Genomic DNA, 18,249 nt, shown 5'->3' on the forward strand with positions numbered 1-18,249 from the left:
TAACTCAGAATGAATGACTTTTTACCAGTGATCTTAAATCTACCTGCCTTAGTCTAAGCCATTAGCGTGAGAAAGTCTTGCACGTGCAAATGCGTGGGTTTGAAAAATCTTGCTTGAAAAGTTTTGCTACACGATAGCTGCAGAAATATCGATTTAACGATATACCATAACGTAGCGGTGTAACATTACATTATGGTATCTCAGTTTCTTGCTTTATTCGTTATATTTACGTATAAATCGATACAAATATATACACGTATCTGGTAAAAAATTATATGAATATACCTTCTTATCACAAATGTATTTATGCAGTTAATTAATAAGCAACCTGTTCAACTTTTCAGTTCTTCATCTCTCAAAATCTCCGAATTTTGCGAATTTTTCTTCTTGACCAATTAACTCTGCATGAAGTTTTCTATTTCTTCAACTCTGAAATATAAAATTGTAAAATAGTTTTCTTTCAAAATAATATTAACAGTGAATAAACGTGCTCAGAATGAACTTACGTGCGAGGAACATCCGTCATATTTTCGACTCCGGTTTCCGTTATGAGGACGTCATCCTCGATTCTAATACCACCAAAACCTCGGAATCTCTGCAACTGTTCTGGCACAAGGAACTTTGACTGGATCGGATCAGCAAGAGCTGCATCGAGCAACTATAACGGAAATTATTCCACATAAACATCCGATAGGACTGTTCTAAAATTCGTGTAAGAATTATTTGCCAATTATCTCTATACTTACGCAGTCTACAAAATAACAGCCAGGTTCCACCGTGAGAACCATTCCGGCGAGCAATGTCCGCGCGGTTCTCAGCTTTCTCACTCCCGCGTCCTTTGAGCGTTCAGGATGACCGGGCAGATATCCACCAACGTCGTGCACATCCAATCCTAGCAAGTGGCCCAGTCCGTGAGGCTGGAATACTTCGTTCAAACCTGCTTTTATCATATCCTCGACATCGCCCACCAGTAGCCCACCTTTCTTCAACGATGTCAACATGACCTTATTAGCCAACAGATGCATATCTGTCCAGGCGACTCCCGGTTTCGCGGCTGCGATCACGGCGTCGCGCGCCTTCAGCACTGCGTTGTAAATCAGTTTTTGATCCTCGGTGAATTTCCCGTTGGCCGGAAAACTGCACGTAATATCGGCCGCGTATCCATAATAATTACCGCCCATGTCAAACAAGCTGCGTGACAGATAAGAGAACGTGTTACGCAAGTATTGTAATACGCAATGTACGTATAAGCAAATTGTAACGAATAGATCAGCTGCAACTGAAATCTTACCACATATCTCCATCCTGTATGACTTTATTATTCGGCGCACCGGCGTGACCATAGTGCAGTATAGAGGAATTATGTCCGGATCCGCAGATGCACGTGTAAGATGCATGCCTGCACCCTCCCTCAGCGTATACATAATTCAAAAACCAAGCCTCTGCTTTGTATTCTGGAATCCCTGGACGCATAGAACGCATTACAGTCTTGTGAGCCTCCGAACTTATCTTGCACACATACCGCAATACTTTAATTTCTTGAGGAGACTTTATCACCCGGCTACATAAAACAAAAAGAAGAATTTACGAAGATACTACAAAAATATGTTAACTTAAAAAAAATAATTACAAATTTTTTGTAAACTTCTATTCCATTTAGAGTACATTGCTTTATTATTATTATTGTCATCAAAGAAACATGTAGTTATAATTGCGTTTCACACTGCAATCTCGTCCGCAAATTTTTACATCCGTAAAATACATGTATCACACGAAACGATTTATAAAGCATCTTCGGCGGTGTCCAGACTTTGTGACAAATAGGATAGCAATTTGTCGTCTTGATCTACGAGTTCTGCCAGCTTCGCGTAATCTAAATGTGCAACTCGGAAACCCAATTTCCTAACTTGTCGTTTTCTCATTACCTGCGGCCCTATCAAGAACCGCGTATTCCAGCAAAAGTATTCGGGCAAATAGATTAGAATCGCAGTATTGACGTTTCGCTTTTTATGTAGGTTTAAATTGAACACTGGCGTCGACTTTAAGAGCGGATGTACAAGAATATCCAAAATATAGAAGTTTATGAGAGGCAGCCTGCTCAAAACCACACTCCTGCTTAACTTGTGCTCGCCGCCTACCAAATGCGCCAGTGGTTTGTGTATTTTATTAATAATACCCCTGATTCTCATATCTAAATTTAACGACTTCGTGTTTCTGTCTAGATTAATCGGGCTGCCACGATAATCTTTGCATTCCAACGACATGGTCGCGTCGAATAATTTTAATTTGTTTTTCAAGTGATTGACGATAGGCGCGTCCCTTTGCGTTTGCAACCTGTTCATAAGATACGAACTGAAAACCTTATCCAAAAGCTTAATGGGATATCTCTCAAGATATGTGCAAGACAGAAGAATGTCTAAAGCGTCGTTTAGCTTCAAATCTGAGAATCTTGCAGACATCACCTCGTCGAACATTTTCCAAAAGTTGGTCGAATCCGGTGGTTGTAGATTCAATAATCCAAATGGCGCGAGAATGGGAGACAATAACGTAGGCGGGATTTGCGTTCCATGTCTTATAAAATATTTTCCACATTCAGCGAGAACATACGGATTTCGAATTCGTAAATCCTTGCAGTAATCCATGATGGAGGCGATTAAATGAGGATCTTTCATTTCGGTACCTTTGCTCGTTACGTATCTCACCAACGCTTGTTCTATATTTTCATTGACATATTCCTTCGTGTGCAAACCGCCAATAAAATTGACGAGATCTTTCTCGGTAGAAGTGGTCATACTCACGTTCGCCCATTTACTAGCACTCGATAGACATTCTTGCGAGGACTCTTTTCCGTAGAGGCAGTTCAGTATACTTGCCATCTGCGAACCGGTCAACTTTAACCACTGCTCCGATAGTTTCTTTTCCAAAATGATTTGTACCATATTTTTACTTCGCTGGAAATACTTGAGCGATCTGAATAACGGAACCAGTAGATCTGGTTTAATATCCTGCTCCCTACATGCCAGACCTACCCACAACATGTCTATGCAGTTTCTGTATTTGGAGTTTCCATAATTAACCAGAATTCTCACCGCTCTGATTAACTGCGACATGGTGAGCTCGCCGTCTGTGGCTCTAATCATGACTTCATTACACATCCGGTCCTTATAAATATTTGTCGAAGGACTAAATCTGTCTCTCTTTAGCGCCTTTAGCCCCTGTAATATTGTCTCGCTGTCTTGGCTTTTGACAATCAGACTTACAAGTTGTTGCAATATCATGTCTCTATTGATAGTCTCTGCAGATGATTGAGCGTTCGACGAGATTTTTCGGTACCGGTTCCATTCGCTTTCCAACTCTATCATCTTCCTTAAACTTTGGAGCGCTATCCGGCAATTTATCTCATTGGCGATCTTGTTCTCCAGCATGGAATAAACTCTTTTATCCGTCTTCCCTGAGTTTATTGCATCCAGAACCTGTTCCACGTCCGTGTTTTTAAGACGTTCGATATCAGAGCAGTAAAGAATCGCCGTACCTTCATCGGTTTCTATACTAATAGTATTTTTTAAAGGCCCATTTTTCATCACGCTCGTACCGATAGAATAAGGGATACTGTCCTTACGACATATCGCGGGTTTCTTAGTTTTATTTGACGATTCAATGGTCCTCCGTCTTTGTTTGTCGAGGAGAGCTTCGATGCTGGTGATTTTCTTGACTATTAAAGGAACTTCTTGTATGCGCGCACCTTCTTGTACGAAGATGTTCGTCTGCGTCAACTGTATCTCGTGATCGCACGCTTTGGATTCGAAATACCTCTTTTTAAATTTAAAAATCAAACGGGAAGAATGTGCGAATGCTCTCGCAGAGAAATTTCCCCGGCTCGAAAGTATCATCTATAATAGCAATTGCAAATACAATCAGAACGTGTTGTTTCCCTAATAAAGGGATTTTCTTCTTTTTACCTTTCTGCATTACATTGCAAGCTTTATATATTCAAGATTCAGTAATTAATAATTTCTTCAAGAAACGTTCAAAGATTCTTCTCGATCTTCATGCTTGTGTCACGGTAAAATAAAATATTATAATCGTAAGGAGAGAATAATTGCTTTTAATTATTTTTTTAACGCGTGTCACATTAAATATAAAATTTAAAATAATTGATGTGTATATTATAACCCAATAAAAAGTTGTCAGAAATATACCGATGTGGCGACGTGTATGATTCCACAAGTCGACCAGCTGATGGCGACACTGATTCTTTCAAGCAATCGATATGCGATATAAATAACAAAAACTAAGCTTACAAAAGCTCCATTCTTTTAACTATGGTAACTCAATGCGATTTTTATAGTATATTGTTATATATATTAATTACATTGTACTCTAAATGCACTCCTCGATATCATCTAACTACACAAAGCTTGTCTACCATTCTCTCTCTCTCTCTCTCTCTCTCTCTCTCTCTCTCTCTCTCTCTCTCTGCATTTAGAATGACAAAATTTATTACGGGGGAACGAAAGAAAACCGATATACTCACCACTCGCATATCGCCGGATACAAGTGTTTAAGATCCACCCAGAATCTACGACAAAAAAATTCGTAATTATATAAATTGTTCATAACGGTCACATGCTATGTTTTTATTTTAATTTTCCTCATCACTTAATACTTACTCGTCGATACCATCGAAAATCGTCTCGCGCGTTGTCAGTCCGCTGTCGCTGTTTTTGCCATTCTGCAATGCGCAAAGGAGAGAAAAGGAACGACCGTAAATCGTAATCAGGTTTGTCGTGGTTTGGGCAACACAGCAATGTACACAGCAACGTGCGAGCGGAATATCGTGCAGGTCAAAGTAAAAGCAAGCCTTACGTAATTTGGATTCAAGTCAGAATAGAGAAAGCAATCCCCATCCGGTCGGAGGCGAAACAAACGTTTTCTGTGCCATTGATTTCTATGTCCGCGGAAGGGTAACGTGCGTGATAAAGTTACGTATTTCACTTGGAATGATAACGTCCGCATAAATTCTTAATGCGTCATGCATTAATTAAGCGATTAATCGGCACGTTATATTATGCCGCAACGCCGCATAATACTCGAGTCTGAAATATCAATATTTTCTCAATATGTGATAATTTCCAATTCTATTCGCTTATGTATATGATAAGTAGGGTATACAAGTTTTTGTGCAAATTATACGTGCTAAAACGGTTTTTTTTACATATGCTATATTTTGCATGTAACAGCTTCTTGCGCAAAGTTGATTTTTGCATAGTACACGTCGAATTATACACCTGCGTAATGACGCTAGCGAGCACTTTTTTGCGCACGCTTGCGATATTGGAGAGCATTAATCGGTTTTCGCTGAGGAATAAAAAAACGTTCGATCCGCTAAATAGCGAATACCACGCCGCGAATGTGTTTGTCAGCGTTTGTTGTGTCGGATATTGCAAAAGACCGCGCGACGTGTCGCATAAAAATATGCAGTAGCAATACTGTGTTTGCAATGTAATGATAATTAGAGTCGCGAGTGTGTGGTCGGTCTGCGAGAAACAAGTGTTTATCAATGCTGAGAACTAGTATAAAGTTGTTACGGCAGCGAACTATTTACCTTACCAGGCCCCAGCAGATTAAACGTGTAATTATAGCACGTGTATAACATTGCAGCATTTGATAGCGCGATATCGCATGGCGTGTCGCGGCGGAAATACAAATTTATTATAATTTATGCTCTCCCTTATATCTATTTGCATCTTGAAAGAATTTTTAAGCTTTCTCATCAGCAAATTTCGAATGGCATTTTTTGTATCATTTTATAAAGGTCAAACGCGGTAACCTCCGTCATCTATCTTTATAATTAGATATTTTATTCCGCGGCACACACGTGCGCGACTATATCTCTGCGAAGATACGTCGGTTCATGTATGCTACCGCTAAGCATGAAAGGTTGCATTGTGACTAACCCGTCGTCGATTATATACCCGTGCCTATTTCTGCTGAACGCTCGAACGAACCTCAGCTTTAATCCTGACCACCGCGGGGATCATGATGTAACGCCCTGTGACCGTATACGGTTCCCAAACTTGTCTCATTTGCCATGCAGATTATTGCAGATACCACGTATCTCGTAGTCTATCGGCAATCATAAATTTCTAAACCGATACTGATCGAACGACTGCATGCGCGACGACAAGACCGTGGAGGTAAAGGAATTTTAACGAGTTTCGTGCATATGCAATAATTAATCGTGCACGGAAATATCAAGCTTAACTTTAACAAATTCTTACAAATTTCAACGACAGGTTTTCAAGATATACGTATAATCGGACGTATAAAAGGAACGATTTTGCTGAGATATTTTAAGATTTAGATGGACACAGATCTGAAAATAATTTTGTGGAAAACTCAAGCACGATGAGTAATACTGCAAAAAGTTTTGACATTCTAGCAACCAATTTGCGCGCCCTATATAATAATTTTAATAATCCATTAAATTATTTTCAGTTCTAACTAAATTTTTAGATTCTTCAGTAAAATTGTTCTTTCCGTGTATATTTCGTTTGAAAATCGAATTTAAAAATCGAAAACAAACGAAATTCAAGATTTTGTCACAGTCCTTTATAAAATATACCATACCATAAAAGACACAATGATCTATACACGTGCACGACAAATACGTCGATTTTGGTATAGTATTATTCCGACCGTTATGAATCATTTTGTTTCCATTCGTGTTTATCAACCATTAAATTAGCTTTGTCATGCATGAATATCGCATTGTCAAGTGATAATCGGCTTGGCAAGCTGCATTGTTTGCAAACAATATTCAACGGTATAATTAATGATTAAATACCAAGGATGTAATTTAATATTAATGATTTGACGTCTTTAGAATAACAGTAATTAATTATCACCTAGTTTCATGTTATTATACATATAATATATACCAAATACGTTGATTGTATAATTTATACTTAAAACGGAAACATTAAAAATGCGAGATGCATATTTCAATCGCATCGCAACTAAAAATATTTGATTTCATGTATATTTTAAATTGTATGACTGTTACATTAATCTTTAAAAATAAACCAGACGATTAAATGTCGAGTTACGCGTTCCTCTAAAATAAATGTTAAAAAAAAGTTCTCGATTATATGAAACGTTGCGTCAGTATTATATTTATTGTAACAAAACGCAGACTGGTTCGGTTTCGTGAACAAATTGATAAAATCATTTATTATAATAAATTTATTATAATAAAAAGGTAAGATATTAAAAATAAGTGCGACACGAAAGTTTTACGGATTTATTGCAACTCTTTGTTTTGTCTATCCGAAAACATGAGCCAAGATATTAAATAACGTGAAATCTCGAAGTGTTTCGTGAGAAAATTCCATGATGCCGATCTCGATTTTACACATGTTGAACGTTCTCACACATTTCAGAATAATGCAAGAGGTTGTGATTGCCTTGCGGCAAATACCGTATGTTGTTCTATTTATTATTAATGTCCGTTGTCTCTGCACGTTTCAGCAAAATAACATTTTCCGCGAAGACATTAAATATTGATTTTTCCCAACGAGTTTTGCGGCAATTCGATTTATTGAGCGACACTGGAAATAGAGAGAAGATTCAAGGCCGGAGTCTACGTGGCACTGCTAGAAACTACTCATCAGCGTCTATGTGCTAACACACAGACCAGTCTGGAGTACCGGTAAACAGTAGAAATAACACGAAACTCATCTCGAGTCCGCATGCCAAAGATAGTCTTGCTGAATAAAATATCTCGATATTAAACATTTTGCTTCGTCAGTGCTGGCTGATGTAAATAACCACCGTGATGTTATTTCGGGAAGTTTCGACGAATTCGTAGAAACGAGTGTAGAGAATAGCCGAATCGATTTTCAATAGCCAGCGATATGGACAACAGTTTAAATGACCTGTCTCATAACTATTGTGGAGTATTAACGACATATACGAGCTTGTGTTTTCGATCGAGCTAATCGCGCAAACACTGACAACTCTACGTCAATTTACTTTGACGGGATGAGTAACGTGCGTTATATACAACACAATGAGCGCATCTCAATGAGCTCAAGTCGACCAATAATCGCGCGTTACGATTCCTGGAAAACACCACCGTTTCACCGCACGAGAGACATCGTGAATTTCCTGGTTTCACGTAAACCATGCGAACGTCTCTGGAATCGCTTAATGCGCACCGCGCGGGATCGCAAAATGCTCTAAATTGCCTCAAATTGACTTAAATTGCAAGATCCCGCGCGTAACCGGTATATCAGTAAAACTAGTTTCGCGAATTTGCCGAATATCTTTACTATCGCAACGCACAGGTTGTTTACATCACGATAAAAATTGCAAAAAATAGCCATAAAAATATTAAGTATGTGGTAAAAATTGCACATGTTTCTATACTTCGTATTTTCCAAGATAATTAATGCTTTTGTTAATAACGATAATTGTACAGCTATTATAAACTACTATATCTCACAATAACGTTATCGCGAGAGCTAATACGACTTGCATAGTTTTTAAAAATATTCTAGACAAGAACTATTATGACTTGCATAATTTTCAAAAATATTATAGACAGAAAGGAAATATATGGAAATTAAATTTAAGAAATTACAAAATCTAAAGTATCTGAACATTTCTTAGATACTAAATGTATCTGTAGATATCTGAATAAGAATCATAAGATGTCATCTTGTCATTTTTGATACGAATACAAATAGAACCTCTTTGTTCGAAGTCTCCTATTGTCCGAATAACCTCTATTTGAACACCCTACTATTCGAGCGGTCTATTATCCGAACAGAATATCTCCTTATAGAATACACCCCTCCTCTCTCTCTCTCTCTCTTTCTATTGAAACAACTATACTTCCTGCAGAAGATATGAAAGATAGATATCAGCTAACGGGAAACGTCAATACATATGTGTACAACTGTGGCTGAATTAAATAGAAAAAAAGAAAAGAACTTTAAACTTTAACTAAAAATCTACTTGTGATCTTGGAAAATTACTTTCTGGAGTAAAGCGCTTTTTATCGACCAACTTATTAACAATACGAATTAACTGTGTATTCCTATGTGCCGAGAGTATTTAAAAGTTTAATGCGGTTTCCTTAAAATGGAGTATGAAGTTTAAGTCCCGCATTGCCGGTTGCAATCGATACGAGGCCGGCCGTGTCTTTTGGACTTCGTGACGCGAAATCTATTTGCGGCGGCGCGCTATCAGATAAGCGTCCCACGTAACGTACTTGTAATCTACGGTTCAGGTCGCTCGTAATATCTGCGGTCACCCAGTTACGTTGTCATTGATGCACCGCGGCTAGGGACAAATTGTTGCTCGTTAGATAGCGACCGGTTGAAAAATTTATCGGCCGTTTTTCATCCGAACGCGATATCTATGTCACAACGGAGCTATGTAAATCGTAAATCGGTTGTGTCTGCTGACAGGTTGCAGGCACGAGGTCGCAGATAGAACAAATACTCTGCGTTATTATAGTCCCGTCGTTTAACATGTCATCAGGCTTCTGGGTAAAAGTGTTACACACGCTATCGTGTCATTTCTTCTTTTATAAACTGCGTGTGTCTCCGGCTGCGTTGCCCCGCTATTTATATTTTCTCCACCGCGATTTTCTAAACTATAAAATGGATCGAGAATAAACTGATTTAAATCAGAGTCCAGACATGTAAAAGCAAACTGTGTAAAACGGAAAATAAATATGAGACGTCAAACAAAGCATAAATCGTCTGTCTTCCTCCGCCACCCCAACTACTCTGTTTGTCCTCGGGAGGAACGGTAAAAAAATATCCCGAAGTGTGCGTGTATACTTGCATACATGAAGTATTTGACAAACGAACGTGTCGCGTAGAGCTAGGCATAAGGATTGCATTCTGGGATTCTGCTAAATCCACCATAATTCTAATCCGCGTAGCAACAGGGCGGCATTTAAACGCGCGCGCACGCACGCGGTATTTCGCACGGGAGGGTATTATACGGCCGGATTTTTGCGAGTCCCATCTGTGCAGCGCGTACTGCACAGAGAACAGGACTGGTAAGTCATCCCAGGCAACGTCAGACGATGCCCCCGACTCGGCAAACATTCGCCGAGTCGTGACAAATGCCGCGTCGCGTCAGCGCGGCGTCGTGCGAATGACGACGACGAGTCTCTAATTGGAGGTGACAATGCGACAAAAATTCACGTACAACGCGCTCGCATTCATCAAATGTTTGGTAAAGGAGAGCGTCCGGGAGTCACACATTAAATACAGGCGGAGAGTCTCGCAAAACCAGACCGACCGACGCAACTTTCTCGACACATTGTAGAGGCAGACAGTCGCGAAGGAGGCGAAGGTAAACGTCACGAGGCATGCCGCGGTGAATCGCCTTATTGCCGGACACACACATGCACATGGAGAAGGGTGCTCAACTTGGGGATTCACTCAGCAACTCGATCCGTTTTCTCTTTGTTTATCAACGACTATAGGTATGTCGCGCGCGTTAGCAGCTAGAAACAAAATAATTTGAATGAAAGACGGAGGAAAAATTGCATAATCGGCATTGTAAAATCGCGATCGTTCTTAAGTCTGTACTATCCCCAGATTGAGTACTCTCTCCTCTACCTAAGGAGAAGGCAAACAGGAAAGCAGCGAGACCAGTAAGCGTCCATCTGTTCCCAGGCGCGACTTACCAGCGTAAGCAAGGCTCGCGCTGACTTTTCCTTCAGCACGGACGCAATCTCGTCGGTATAATGAGTCTCGTCCACGCCGTATCGTTCCTTGAAGTCGTCCAGAGTATGCAGCTTGCCCTGCCAAATCGCGTACTCGGGCGGTAACTTCGGCACGAACAGGATCGAGGCACCGGTGTTCACGTCGATAGCGCCGTAACAGCCTGGCTCCTCCACGCCGAAGCACCATTGAAAGAACGACTCCTGATAAAGAGAACAAATCAAGCTATATACGAGCTGCGAAAGAGTACGGAAGTTGCAATAGCAATGCTGAATAATAGATGGGCCTCGGAAGAAGAACGTCACGTAATAATAGCGACGCAATATCATCTCTTTAAATAACTAACTCTAGAAATAGTCTATAACAGCATGACAGTGTATATTACTATCTAATGTACAAATACTTTCAACCGTACGCAAATGTTACAAATAGAAACGTAATTGTATCACATAATATAATAAAAATTATAAAACGTAAATAAAAAGCCCGTAAAGATAACAACGGAATAATAAAGAATGAAAAAGGTATATATGCGATAAATGTTTTTCTTTTATTGCAAAATCGATAACCGCTTGCGTAATCGAGGTGAAGACCGCGACGAGACCGACGCGACGAGGGGAACGTCTACAGCGGCGATATTTACGATTATTTCCACGCATTCCCGTTCCCGGAGATGGGTACCTTTCTCGAAATCGAATGTCGCGGGGACTTATTCCTCCCCGACTTCTTCCTCCGTGCAAATAGGTCATCACGCGATATTACGTGAGAAATCGATGCTGCCTCGAACGGCGCACGCCGAGTATTCCGACCGAGTGTTTGAGAAGATACGTTGATACCGCCAGGGCCACGTCATCGAGTCGATGCCCAGGTACCAGTATTACCAGTCGTCGAGCTCCGGTCGTCAACGAGATTTTTCTCGACTTCGAATAGACGACGTTTCACAATCGTGCGAAGCGACGTCCTAGAGCGTCAGTCTCCTTTAAGGATACGGATCGCCGACTACGACGAACGGAATTTCTCTTTGCTTTCAATAGTCGAGTCTTTTGTGTTTCTATCTTCTTTTCTTGTCTTGAACGCGATAAAAATACTACAGCGGATTCTCCGTGGCGATCTCACGCCCGGTCGGGTCTTCAATTCCCTCGGAGGCTTCGAAAAAGCTTGTACAGGAAACAGGATCACGCGAGTGTGTCCGCGCCGGCTTCCCCTTCGCCCGTGATGGCCGAAGCGGAAATGCCGTTCTTAGTTTCCACTGTTCGGTGCCGTTTTTATCAGTCGAACCGCCGAGGTCGCACCGCTCAAAGGCGTCTTTAAAGATCTTCCCACCTTTTTGTATTAAAATCCTGGACTTTTCTGGGATATATGCAGGTCTGAGTGCAGGTCAAAACATTTTTTGGACTCAACGACAATAAAACGATTAAAACTATTGGAGATTTAAAAAAAAGAAAACGAAAAAATAAACGACATTATAGTCTCCGGTCGACACCAACTAAAAATAACATAATTAATGTTATTTCACACTCAATGACGCAACAATGTAATTTATGTAACACCGCGTTCAACAATATAAATGTAATATTACTTCATGTTTTATATTATATTTATATAATTCTTAAGTGTAATTATAACATTGATCTTAGTCACTTTTAGTTTGTATTGACTGGATATATCTTAGAATCATTAAAATAATATATATCTCCTTTTTATTTTAATTAATCCTTTGTGACTCATCGGTTTATACAAGCTGGCTGAGTCTACGCTGGTTTCAATCAATTCGTTGATAAAAATAATATTTTAGTCCTACTTTGAAGAGCGTATGAGAAAAGTATGGATGGATGAGTGAGGTAGAAAGAAGTAGGAACAATGTAAACCAAGTCCCATTCTTGGTTTTGTAAATGTGTGCTGAAGAGAATAAAAAATTCTTCTTCTTCTTTTATTACTACTTTAGACCTGAATGGCATTTTTACTTACAAATAAGTTTTCTCTAAATGAAATTTCACACACCATCAGTATTAGTAGACTGTTGAACAAACGGAATAATCCAGGACTAAAAAGAAAGAAGTGTATACGGTCACATATGGGGAAGGAAAGAGAGAGAAAAAAAGAAATACGGCAGGTGCAGTTGCGAAGAGAACGGATCTACTGTACATATATACCTGATGCTACAATATCGCATCTTTAGCGACATTGGCGGAGGCAGCATCGCCGCCGCCGTTGCCATCGTCGCCGTGGTGAGTTCCGAAAAATCCGGCAGATCGGAATTCCAAGGGTGAAGCGATGAGAAATGAGCCGAGCGAGTCCGTGCGAGTCGTAACGCGTTGCGCCTTGTTGTGTTTGGGTTCAAGAGTTGGGCCATCTCACTCTCTCCGTCTCTTGGTCGCTCTCGGGCTCTCATTTCCGTCCGATGCGGAGAGAGAGAGAGAGAGAGAGAGAGAGAGAGAGAGAGAGAGAGAGAGAGAGAGAGAGAGACGAGAACGGGGACGAGGGAGTAAGAGAGTGAGAGAGCATCTTGAGAACGATCAGCCATCAGGTCAACGTGCTCTCGGCACAGCCAGCAGGTATTATCTTAAAGAAGTTCTGTGTATATATAGATATATACAGCAGCACGATAGAACGTGTATCTCGCGAACACACTGGCAGGGATAATATCTATTACTTTGCCGCAACTGTTTTATATAATAAAGCGTTAACGAACGATTTTTTATAGACTTTCTTCGCGAATCTTTCTCGCACCTTCTATGAAATGTTCCTAAAAATCACAATAATTTTCTTTCTCTTTTCTCAAAGTGTAATTTTTAAAATACTATTTATACTATTTTATTAATTTATTGAATTATTTAAGAACTGTTATCATTATCATCGCTGATTCGCCAAGAGTGGCGCATGTATCAAACGGACAGCCAAGAACACATTGAGAATACGACGACGGCAGATTAATGTACAGCTGCGTTAAGAAAGAATCCGGCGACGAAAGGGTTCCGTATTGATCGCAACATCATGCAACAATAGCACCGCAATATCGAATTCAGCACGAGTACGTCGTTTTAACTGTCGAGTGAGCGGAGCGAGCGCTGCGCACAAAGCAACGAGTAGTGCACGCTATTCGCCAAATTAGAAACTGGAACACCACCTTGATTGCATGCATGCGGGATGCTCCGCAGAAGCACCGGATGTACCAGTCGTGAATCCAACAAATTTCCCATCGACTCTTTTCTCCAGAAATTGTCTGCGAAATCTGCTGTTATCCTACTTTTAATCTTTGTCGTTAAATCTTCCTAAAATAAGAACATGAATTACATTAGTGTCGATTTCTTAGCTCAAAATTGCAGATGATAAAATTAAAAGATCCAAACAGGAGCAATTGATTAGATCTAGGCTTAAAACTAGTTTATTAAAACATCGAGAAAGGATTAAAACTGGTTATTTATTAATATACAATGAAGCAACTATACTAAGTCTTCTACGTTCTCCATGTATTGTATATGTATATTAATATAAATAACTAGTTTTAATCCTCTCTTGACGTTTTCATAAACTAGTTTTAAGCCCAGATCTATTCAAATGCTCGTGTTTTGACCTTTCTACCAATTTTATCATAAATTACATTTCTCCATTAAGACCGCTGAAACTAATACTTGGAAGTGAATGGATGAAGATATACAATTCTCTCTAAGCTCATAAACTCGGCGCAAACGTGGCTTGAGAGGATTAACAATGACGCAAGCGTAGCACAAATTCGAGCTGCTCTGGGACATCTCGAGATAATGTTCACGTTATAAAGACTATAGCGTATTAAAAAACAAGACGTAATCAGCAAAAGTGAAATAGGAAATATCTTCCAGTCGTGATCGAGTGCTATTCTTGTTTGTGAATTTACTTCGCTCAAGTTCCGTTTTTTTCGCGAGTCAACCGCAAAGATATCATCTTCATTGCATTTATAATTTCTATTTTTTCTCCGTCGTACGAAAATTTACCGTATGAATTTACCGTAAAGTAGAATGATCTCGTAGACGAGCAGTAATTTGGGTCGAATTGTGTAGCCATGTTTAACGCTGAGTACGCTGAATGCAGATAATGATTATCAATCCGTGATAAAATACTGAATGCAACATACATCAGATTAGAACCGAAACGTAGTTACTTAACTAACTGAACGCCTTATGAATTACATGTTAATTTATGAATTAAAGAATAAGTTATACATATATGTAAAATGATGAAAAGTTGGAAACATTATTTTTAGATGTTAACGATAGCTCAGTGACCTGAACGAACAAATTCTGAGCAATGTAAGCGGTTAGTACCTGCACACAAAGATTGCTCGCTGAGCGTCGAATACAATCGGCTCGAGTTCTACCACATATATTTCACATGGGAACGCAGTCAGAATATATTTTAACATATGCACCTGGTACGCTCAGCAAAAATTTTTTCGCGCTTATTCTCTCATTAAATAAAACGAGTTTTTAAATGTAGAAAGACGTGAAATGTAAATAAAACATGAAAATATCGCTCATTTGCTACAACAAAAAATTAGTTCAAATGTTTTAATCCATTAAACTTTTATAATTTTAATTTTGAAATGTAATTTTGATGTAAAAATTAATTGTGAATGAAGCAAAGTATATTAAAAAATTTTTTTCACTTTTCTTTATATTCTTGTTCTTTTTTGCAAACGATTAAAAAATAACAATTTTTTTATTGTGTTGATGTAAATAAGAGATATATGCAAATAAATAGAAGATATATTATGTGCGCATGTGTTTAAGTCGTTAAATGAGTGTTTTAGCGTAGCCAAGAAATAGACGGAACAAAATTTTACTTTGCCGCACAGTGAAAAATTCACGGTCAATCGCTAAACAAAGCGCGGCTTTGGAGCACGAACGGATGAACGGAGCGGCCGGTATGTTTTTGTAGAGTGCCGTCCGAACGGTACCTCAGTTCTAGTAAAGCGGGTTTTAAAGGCAATCTGCCAGAGCATTCGTCTGCACGCCAGGAGCGTGTCTCAACCGGATCATCGCGTCGATTTTCGGTTCGTGCTTTGATGAGAACGTGTTTTCGGTGATGTAAATGCAGCGGAACTCTATATACCAGAATAGTCCAGTGGAGCGGTTAGTTATTCATGCGAGGCGAGAGTTCATAAACTTCCAAACATAGAGCTACTCCTGATAGAAATCTCCCTGCCATTCTGCTGCATTATTATCGCCACGCATTGTTACCACGGAAATTAAATTAATCTCAGAAAATGTGAGAGTTCAGAGGAAGAAACGCAGGTCACTGCATTATACACAAATAAAAATAAATAAATAAAACAAAGTAGAATATCATATTGAAGGACAAAATCGTATACTCTTAGAAACATGCGCGCTCTTACTTTGTAAGACTTCCACGATATTTATCATGCGATAAAACACGCCAGATAATAATATTTGGTTTTCGCATCTCGTTAAACCTGATACCAGTCAGACTGTACCGAGTGAGAGCTCCCAAAAAATTTTATTACAATGAATTACAAACAAGTTAATGCAACGTAAACACTTTTTTCTTGGTGCTTAATTAATTTTTTATCGTTTGTTTTCTTCAACTTCATGTTATTTTTCAACACATGGAATAGATATTCTAATAATAAAAAGCACAAAAGTTTTCCTTTGATATATAATAATTATTCGAATGTCAATGTATTTTCCCGCAAAGCATGTTAACTAATTCCAGCATATCATAAGTGTGCACATTCATCATGCCAATCTTATCGATGACTAATTAGCCAATATGCGTTTCGTACCAGTCGTCGCAGTGGTGATAAACAATTCCAGTTCGGCGAATTCATTTCGCAACTGTATTCCTTCGCGCGGTTTTACTATCTCCTTGGCGAAATAAATCTAATTAACTTTCTCACACCGATGGCAACTACTATTAAATACCTTGCAGCGAAGTTCAATTGTCTTTACGGTCGTTACTCCGGCAGGGACGTGCGATAAATAGTCGTAAAAGTCGGACCACGTAATTGCGGTTAAATCTTCGAAATTCCTCCGTCAGTCACGATCGTGGAGTTCTTTTACACGGTGTTTCTGAGAGATCAGACAAGGAAAAGCGAGCTTTTCTTTTTTTTCATCGTGATTCGCATTATTCTTTTATGGACAAATTTTTTTATTAAAAAAATTTCTTTCGATACTACCGAACTTCGGAATTTAAAATTTGTATTTAAATGCAAAATTAAAATCCAAAATTGTGTACCGTCTCCATAAAATAGAAAAAAATTTTTCGCACGTTCTATCCGAAAAATTTAGATCTTGCATACGTTGGCGTTTTAAAATAACCAAATCAATTACATTTCCATCAGTGTAACAAAGAGCATAATATAATAGCATGTAAATACGCACCTGTCTGAAAGGCCACGCTATGTCCGTGTCGTTAAAGGGAACTTCCACGCCACCTTGAAGAACGATGAAAGTGCCTGGGGTCCAGCGGGTTTCATTCGGTTTTGCTTTGAGACGTGAGACGAGTCGTTGGCGATTATCGCAAAAAAGGGACATGGGCACTTTTAAGGTCTCACTTCTCCGCCAAAAGTGAGGTTTTCTGTTGCATCTAAAATTACGATTCTTGGATTAGTAAAATATTATGGAAAAACGATTGCACACATTAATAATCTAATCAATTACATTAATAAGAAATAAGAATGTTCCAATTTCATATTGAAGCTTTAACGCTACCCTGAATTCCGAGTTATTACTGAAAGTCATAAATAAAAATAAGGCACTGAATAGAATCTGAGTCTGACGTTACGATACGCTGTTCGCAAATAATTACTTTGCTTCCGATAGTATCACTAAAACTTTCTAAAAAGAAAGTAACCACACGTTTATTGCTCCATCCATTTAGTTCATCAATGCCTCTACTTTTACAGCGGCCTTAGAACAGTAATATTTAGGTGACTCATAAGAATTACATCATAAAAATGATAAAGCATCATCGTGTTCATAGGAAGGTCTTAGATAAAAAATTTCAAAGCGAGAATACAAAACAACTGATGCATATAAAACAATAAAATTAACGCACAAAGTACTTTACGTACAATTGAATTAATCCTGATGTTGTGCACGTCTTGAGATTTTTCTTGCGCCGATTTGTCGCGGTTTCGATTTGAATAAATTTCGAACAAAGATGATTCAACGTGCGAGAAGATGAAAAAACGCGTAAAACAAAACGACCGGTGACTACACTATTTTTAATTAGCATATTTGTTTAAAAACAACACAATTTCAACAGATAGAATCTGAAACGTTTATTTATCAGCTAGAATTTTTTGAAAGAATATTACTCGTTTTTATTAAAAAATTTTAATAATTATATTTCTATATCATAAGGATTTTTCCAAGAAAAAGATACATCTGAGGATTTTTCAAAGAAAAAGTTATATCGCTATATTACTGAATGAGGATCGCGTTTCAGTGATGAAAGAACGAAGGCTCTTCGTGACGTCTGTAATAAGATCGCGCGTTGT

General features: G+C 38.8%; 1 protein-coding gene across 1 annotated transcript; it reads right to left on the minus strand.

The window, feature by feature from the left end:
- Positions 1-200: 200 nt before the first annotated feature.
- On the minus strand, positions 201-17,984 carry LOC108765071 (uncharacterized). Its single transcript, XM_018513581.1, has 10 exons — positions 17,821-17,984; positions 17,129-17,333; positions 10,715-10,954; positions 4,671-4,732; positions 4,535-4,579; positions 2,095-3,585; positions 1,292-1,561; positions 747-1,191; positions 507-658; positions 201-429 (listed from the first exon to the last, which is right to left on the minus strand). The coding sequence occupies exons 1-10, from the start codon at positions 17,982-17,984 to the stop codon at positions 396-398; spliced, it is 3,108 nt and encodes a 1,035-aa protein (XP_018369083.1). The 3' UTR covers positions 201-395.
- Positions 17,985-18,249: the final 265 nt, after the last annotated feature.

This window comes from Trachymyrmex cornetzi, unplaced genomic scaffold (genome assembly GCF_001594075.2).
Source record: "Trachymyrmex cornetzi isolate Tcor2-1 unplaced genomic scaffold, Tcor1.1 scaffold47, whole genome shotgun sequence".
NCBI classification, from domain to species: domain Eukaryota; kingdom Metazoa; phylum Arthropoda; class Insecta; order Hymenoptera; family Formicidae; genus Trachymyrmex; species Trachymyrmex cornetzi.

What these genes read in the sequence shown, in the direction of transcription:
- LOC108765071 (XM_018513581.1), bottom strand. Translation starts at nt 17,984, where the DNA reads ATGCTAATTAAAAATAGTGTAGTCACCGGTCGTTTTGTTTTACGCGTT. An exon ending in TAGCGTGGCCTTTCAGACAG is followed by an intron (nt 10,955 to 17,128) that starts GTGCGTATTTAC and finishes TCTCTTTATCAG; the next exon opens with GAGTCGTTCTTTCAATGGTG. An exon ending in ATTTTCGATGGTATCGACGA is followed by an intron (nt 4,580 to 4,670) that starts GTAAGTATTAAG and finishes TTTTTGTCGTAG; the next exon opens with ATTCTGGGTGGATCTTAAAC.